This window comes from Cyrtonyx montezumae, unplaced genomic scaffold, assembly GCF_038088225.1.
Source record: "Cyrtonyx montezumae isolate F1298 unplaced genomic scaffold, pur_monq_1.0 scaffold_6, whole genome shotgun sequence".
In the NCBI taxonomy this organism is placed as follows: domain Eukaryota; kingdom Metazoa; phylum Chordata; class Aves; order Galliformes; family Odontophoridae; genus Cyrtonyx; species Cyrtonyx montezumae.
Genome location: NW_027072067.1, coordinates 8138123 through 8145515, shown reverse-complemented (window position 1 = coordinate 8145515; position 7393 = coordinate 8138123). Strand labels below are relative to the sequence as shown.

Below are 7393 nucleotides of genomic sequence, written 5' to 3'. Positions count from 1 at the left end.
TGTCACACAAATGGCAAATGATACTGAGGTTTTCTTTGGCTGTTTATTTTTCTTCAGAAGAGCCAGATTATAAATGCTTTCATTCTAGTTTTAAATAGGAATGCATTTAGAGATGCTATTTAGGTACTACTTTTAAGATAGAACAAGAAACAAAATTGCAGATTATTGGTAATAGGAATATCTAGAGCTCTTAAATTAGAGAAGTTAGACTATTTGGGTTCTCCAAAGGCTGAGATATACTTGAAGTTATTAAAATCATAGTTTCTAAAACAGGAAAAGAAGGATCAGTGGAAAAACAGCCCTGCAAATTCTTCTATTTCCAGTTACAGAATGTTTGTGTGATAGCATCAGCTATACTCTAAAGTGTCCAAGAGATAACACATTGATAGTATCTAGTGATAGATGGGTACTTACCCATAAAAATATCATGGATCAAGATGTACTTTCTGCAAAAACAGCCATTCGGAAATAGGCCATAGTTCACTATTCCTTTAAAACAATTAAAGAATCTCTTAAAATTCATAGAGAAACAAAAACAACAAACAAAACCAAGCAAACACACAATACTTAAATTGTCAGCTAAACATAAGTTTTAACTGAGGCTTTAGACACACTGCAATTCATTTGAAGTCTAGGAGATGAACAAAAAGAAAGATAAAACAATTGAACATGGCCAAGTTTATCATCTAAAATAACTGCAGAAGTAAAACATCATAACATAAAGTATTGTGAAGGACCTGTGAGGAAAATATTCCTGTTTAGTGGTGTAAATTTCATACTGTACATTAAGACACAGCAAACAAACACAACAGATACAAATACAGGTACAACTGGATACTACTTACCTCGTTACGTCACTCACTGAACTATGATGTTCTCTGCCAGTGGGTGCACAGAAGCAATGAATGCTCTCTATGTTTGATCCAAACAATGTTTGTTACTCTTAGGAAATGAAGGACATATCCCTGGGAAGGACAAACCTGAAACACTTACAAGTCGGGGTAACCAATCATTTGAACATGAACTATGGAAATGACAGCCAAAAGATTTAATGGGATCAGTCCAACATCCTGGACAGCTCACACTTAAGAAAGTTCAAAATTTGGTTACTATTTTACAGTGTTAAAATGCTTTCATAAATATTACACAAGAATCTCTTCAGTGTTGCCTGCAGATCCAGGTGTTTTCTTTATTGGCCTTTATAATACTTTGAAACTAAATATATTCACAGTACCACCATAAAAACCTAAGACCTATTCACAGTACCAGCCATTATTTCCAATAACTTATCTTTAATTTGAGATGAAAACAGAAACCACGTCCCCTTTGAAGAGAGCAGCAGAATTCCCATTCATTCAGCGGGGCCAGGATAGCACCTGAAGGAATTTCCTTCATTTCACGTCTGAAGAGTTCAAGTTCTTGGATTACACAAGATGAGAAACAAAGAGTTTTAAATGATTTATTTGATAGCTCCACATGATCACAGTTATAGTTTTACATCAATAGGGCCTGTTACTACTTACAAACAGAATGCATATTAAAATGAAAGCACTCCTTTCTTCCCCATAGTTACAAAAGGGGTCTCAAGCCTCCCCAGAACAGAAGCTTCTTGTAAGTGTAATGATTTCTGAAGTCTTTAACAGTCTGCATTCAACACCTAATTCTAACAGTTTAATACAACTCAAAGCTGATTTAAGTTCCTAGCAGGAGATAGGTATTGTAGGCAACCTCCAAGTGACTGCAGACTTAGAGTTATACTAATTTACACGCTATGTACAATTTAGAGAATTGTCTACTCCCCCTACTTGGTCCCATTTTCACCACCCCCTTTTCTATTTTCCAAATTTAATCTTGTTATTGGTTCCACTTTTAAATATGTACACAATAATCCATTTTGCAGGCAAGAAGTGCGATGGTATTTTACAACGGAACAGCAAAATGCATGCTTAACTGCAGAAAACACACAGCTTCATATGGAACAGCAAGTCAACATCTAGAGATTCATTTTTTTTAAATATCTGCTGACTGTCTTTCAGCTCATTGTATCAAGAAACAAGAGGCTTCTGCTGCATGCAGTACATGATGGGAAAATCATTCTACACTGTATGTTAAGACTTTTTTCTTTTTAGCGATACAAGACGTACATTATATTAGGATGAACTCTGATTTCCGTTTTTACATTGTTGTACATTTCATTCTTAACTTAAAAGAAAATTAAAAACCCCAAATATATATTTGATTGTTGTCCCAGAAAAGATTTTTGTCGCCACACCTTCATTCTTTAGGTTTCCCTTTCATTTTTTCAAATCAGCACTACTACTTTACCACATTTTTTAAATGGGAGAAGAGAAACTTGGTCACTCTATGCAGTTCTGTACCAGTTTTTAATTTGCAACGGCACTCAAGAAAAAAACCTCTCAATTCTATACCTGCCTGCAGGCTAAAAAGAAAAAAATTTTCTACTATCATTTTCCTGTTTTAGACACGATGCGCACTGTTCTAAGCAATTGTTAACCAAGGATGGAGTCAGAGAAGTTATATGAAAACCTTAAATACAATTAAAAAAAAAAAAGATTTAATCAAGTCCACTGTTTCTCCCTACTGTCTTGAAATAACGTTTACAGTTACCATGCTCCTATGTGACTATCTTGTTTTTTTTTTAATAGTCTGTGATTTTACATATGCAACTTAATGCACCTTATAGGATATGCACGAACTCTTTCCCCACGTGCAGATGAAGTAATGTGCAAATGTTTTTTGCATGCACATTTGTGATTCTTCTGAAATTTAGTTGATTGCGCATAGAATATCAGTGATCAAGCATTAAAATGTGGCTTACGGTGTAAGTATAGAATGTTTACATTTGACTAATTTAAATGAATGAAAGGGGTTTTGAAACAAAGCAAATGCAGATATGGGAGATTTAAGGTCTTCACTATTAACTAAGTAACACATCTTGAGTCAGATTTTCCTCTCAGCTTGTTACTGAATATTCCGCATTTACACAGTACACAGTTAATTTTACTTATATTAAAACTCTGCATCTGAAACAAGTACAGACTCTGTTACTCAATGAAGAGAAGCACTCTTACCTCCATTTCAATCAAAAGATGCAGTTTCTGAAATATATTTTTCAGAATTTTCAAAATGACTCTTTATCTTTTCTGGAACAACCTATAAGTTACAATTAGACTCTACTATTGGTACAGATGTATGAAGAAAAGTCTACATATTGAAATATGTTATCACTTTACTTCAACTAATATCAACAGTTAACACTGATATATTTTGCAAATATACAATATGTAGAGTGTAGCCTCACACTAATAACATTAGATGACATGCAGACAGTTCTACTTTCCCCTATAAGAACAGTATATATTTTTTGAAACTGCAATGAACAGAGCCTCAGGGGACCTGTAGGAGCCCTCTTAAGGTTAGCTCCAGAATTTAGAATAGTATGAGTGATACTTAAAAATTATAATGCAATCACTTCTTTTAATGAAGATAATTTAGAGAAGGAGCAGAATTAGAAAATATTGCGCATGTGGGAAACAAATATGGACAGCTTTAAACAAAAGGCTAAACTCTAGATTGCTGTATTTGCTCTCTGTGGAGGTTAACAAAGTGCTCAGTTTGCAGTTTTGCTGGTATTGTGATATCAATGGCATAAAAGGGAAAAAAAAATTACACAAACCCCGAATATTACAGATGCCATGAGCAAGCCAACATGAAAGTTACTCTCTCATTCTCACTTCAGTCACATTTCAACTTCTTTCCACTTTAACTGTGATTTCTTCATTATTCCTGAAAAAATATTATTAAATATAAAACTCACTGACTATTATTCTTTCTTTTACCCATCTCACAATGGAATTTTTTGCTCATCCTCTTCAAGGTTTGCTTTTAGGCTGGTACAGTTTTGCGGTTCTGCTTCCTTTGCCTCTACTGTTTAGGTGTAAAGTTCTTGCAGTGGCTCAAATTGCTGAAACTACAAAGTAGGTGCCATGTATAACTGTACAGGATTTAGGGATAAAATTTTATATCAATTTGCAAATGGTTTGATTACAACACATAAGCAACAACAGCACAGCCTGTTTTTATGTGATGTCTTGATACTAACTGGACTATGAAAGTGAGGGTTTGAGCATAAACTCAGCCTGCTGAGTGCTGGTTACTTTCAAACTAACAAATGTGATGAGTAAAAATGGTGAAGCCACTTCATTGCTAGTGCATGGCTACATGGAATTACAGATTTTTTTTTCCTTAATATATGTAAAACCCCTACACTAAATTCTAAAGGAAACTTTCAAGTTTTAGAGCACTTCCATCTGGAAATGCTCTCAGACTAGAATTCAGTTTAACTGGGGGTAAAAACAAGAAATATGGTAAACAGGAAACAAAGTAGCTGAGAAGGATGGAAGTTTGCAATTTTCATGTTTGAGATGAATGCTTTTGCAGTGTATACATGCACCTGTTGTAACTCTTCATGTGTGTTTCATTAAAACATATGCATACGAAAGAAATGTGGATCATGTAAATTCACAGTTATCACAGCCTTTAAAGTGTCTAAATTTGTGTGACCAATGCTTGAAGATGACCTCTGGTAAAAGGTCATCCCTTACATTGCTACCATATAATTACTGCATCTTAAAAAGTTTGCTTACCTGAAATAGCAGAGCAGTTATAATACTGATTACGTATGATATCGTGTTAATAAAATAAGGATTTATACAAAGCAGTATTTGACTACAACAATTAAATGCTATGTAACTTGGCACATTTAATAATGATTGCTTAGAAATCTTAGCGAGCCCAGAGGACTGACTTCTAATGAAAATACTGAAATGCCTGAAATTTATTTCTAACATTTAGTGTTTTTGGTCTACTCTTTCATATGCTATTCATCTATAATACTGTCCTATCAAGTAAGTGGAATTCCTTGTAAAGTCTATATTGCTAGCTTTGTGGACTGAAAAAAATTTCTTTCCAAGCACAAATGTTAACTATACAGTATATATATATATTTATATGTATATATTTATATTATATAAAGTTTACTTACGTACTTTCATCAACCATATCAGGTCTACTTATTTTTTGCCCATTGACAATAAAAGAGCAATAATGCAACACTTGGTTCTGTATCACTTTTTTCCTTTTATCACAGATTATGTTTTTATTCTGCATGTAAAATTGTCAAGGGATTTGGTGTAAAAGGTAATTTACTCATATGCAGCAAGCAGCATGTTTTCAAGGCGGACTGGAAATAAGAACTAACCAGATGGTAAGCATCTATTGAGTAGGTAAGTGAAACCAGCATTGACTGAACTAACTTGCCTTATTTTATTTAGTATCAGCAGGTCTTTAAGCTCACACAACTCAGTTAAATTATTCCATCTAGGTAAAAACTGACATTATTATTTGTTGCTTCCTGTAAGTGCTTTTGTAATTGTCTTTAAAACTATAGTTAAGAGGGTCAATGTGTTCTAGACTATTGTGCTGATGCCGCTGTGTTTGGGCTTAGTGCTGGCTGAAGTGGACGGAGGTGGTGGTGGTCCATGGTGATGCTGAGTGTGTTGGGGATGAGAAGAGTGCCCTGGGTGTGGAGGGGGCAGTGGTGGATGAGGAGAGTGGGTATGCTGTGCATGGGGGTGCTGCATGTAAGGAGTATGCTGGGAGTGTGCCGCATGCTGGGAATGTGGCACGTGTTGGTGATACTGGTGGTGCTGGATGTGCTGGGGAGGGTGATAGTGGTGGTGGTGGTGATATGGTGGTGGGTTCTGCTGCATATGACAGTACTGTGAATGGTGAGAGTGTACTTGTGCCTGGGTCTGTCCCTCAGCTGGCCCTGCATGATGCATGGCAGAAGGATGCTGTGAGTGTTGCTGATGTGGGATTACTGGAGGGTGTGGAGGTTGCTGTGATGAGCCAGATGGTGGATGGCCTTGGGAAGGTGGCTTTCCCCTTTTACTACCAAATAAGGAACCTAGGAGTGAGGAGGAGTTAGGCATAGTCTGGTGAGGGCGAGATGGACACTCTCGGGTTGATGTAGCTCTTCGGCGCATGTGAGGACTGCTAATGATGGACCCCTAAAAAGAAATTAATAGAAATAAAAATTAAAGAAAATTTTAAAATGCTTAAAAGAAAAAGTTCACACTGACCCACAAACTCCTCCTTCAGTGCTCAAATGGGTGGAATATGTTAAAAGAGTTCTATGAAAATTTCATTTCCAACTTCTCTAAGATGCCAAGGAAGCAATCGTGCCCTTCTTGGGACATCTATAAGCGTTAACACTTCAATATAGAAACTATTGCTTTAAGTAAGAAAAATGTCACGGAAAAGTAGCATGACATAATACCTAGGAGTGTGTATTTAAATGAAAAATACGTTTTAAAATACTTAAAAATTACCATACTTGCTTTTTTAAAACAAAACAAGACAAAAAGTTAATTCAACCTAAATAGTTAAACACATAGCAGCAAACATTACAATTCAGATATCAAAAACAGTATTTTAAACTTATTTAAATAGTAGTATTTTACTACTGTATACCATCGTGCTGCTTCTTGAGCCTAGCTCTAAATTGTGTGTGAAATGGAACCACATCACTTTTGCCACTAAGTTTTCTGTGTGATTGTGTCTTTCTGAGCTGTGGTCCAATGCTTTCTACTAGTTAGCTTGGAATGGTCTATTTAGCTTCTGAAAGTTTTGAGTTTGTATTTTGTAAGGAGAGATATGGGACACAACATTTACTATACAAAGTGTGCCAGACTTAAACTGTAATCTACCTAAAGCAAACAAAAAAAAAAAAAGAAAAAAAAGAAAAAAGAAAAAAAATCTGCAAGCTGAATTCAGACATGAACAGTATATATAAATGGTTTGAAGATGAATGAAATCTCATGAAATCCACATTGAATTAACCTGTCTTTATATTTTTTCCTCCCATGCCCTATCTGTGCAATTCCATGGTGTCATGACTGCATACACTGAGCAATTTAACTAGAAAATAAGCAATGGGAATGGTTGAGCATGAAAATCAATAGTTTTAGCTAAATATCAAACAGCAATAACAGTGTACTTTGTAACAAAGAGCAAGTGGGCTTTTAAGCTGGGACTAGACTGAAATGGTGGCAAAAGGACACATCATATTCATTTAACCATGCTTGCAGGAACAAAGGGAACAAGGTTAGCTCAAATCAAAAATGGCATTGGTCTAAAACAAGCTGTCAGTGCTTTTTAAGCTGGAAGAATACAAAGTGAGTAGCCTAGGCATGCATTTTACTTGAGGCAGGCAGGTTATATGTTAGAAGAAAAAAGAGAAAAAAAAATATGTATATAAAAGAAAGGTTTGAAATGCACATCATCACATCCAGCTAGACATCAGTAACTT

The 7393-nt window shown here is 35.4% G+C and overlaps 1 protein-coding gene across 8 annotated transcripts in view; it reads right to left on the bottom strand.

The window, feature by feature from the left end:
* Positions 1 to 2948: 2948 nt before the first annotated feature.
* The window catches only part of IQSEC1 (IQ motif and Sec7 domain ArfGEF 1), a 291545-nt gene continuing 287100 nt past the window's right edge, over positions 2949 to 7393 (bottom strand). For 7 of the 8 annotated variants that reach the window (XM_065749636.1, XM_065749637.1, XM_065749638.1 and 4 more), the window contains one exon: positions 2949 to 6092. In XM_065749636.1, the coding sequence (XP_065605708.1) occupies positions 5490 to 6092 (603 nt within the window). In that variant the 3' untranslated portion in view covers positions 2949 to 5489. The remainder of the gene's footprint in view (positions 6093 to 7393) is intronic. The other variant, XM_065749643.1, reaches the window with a different exon arrangement.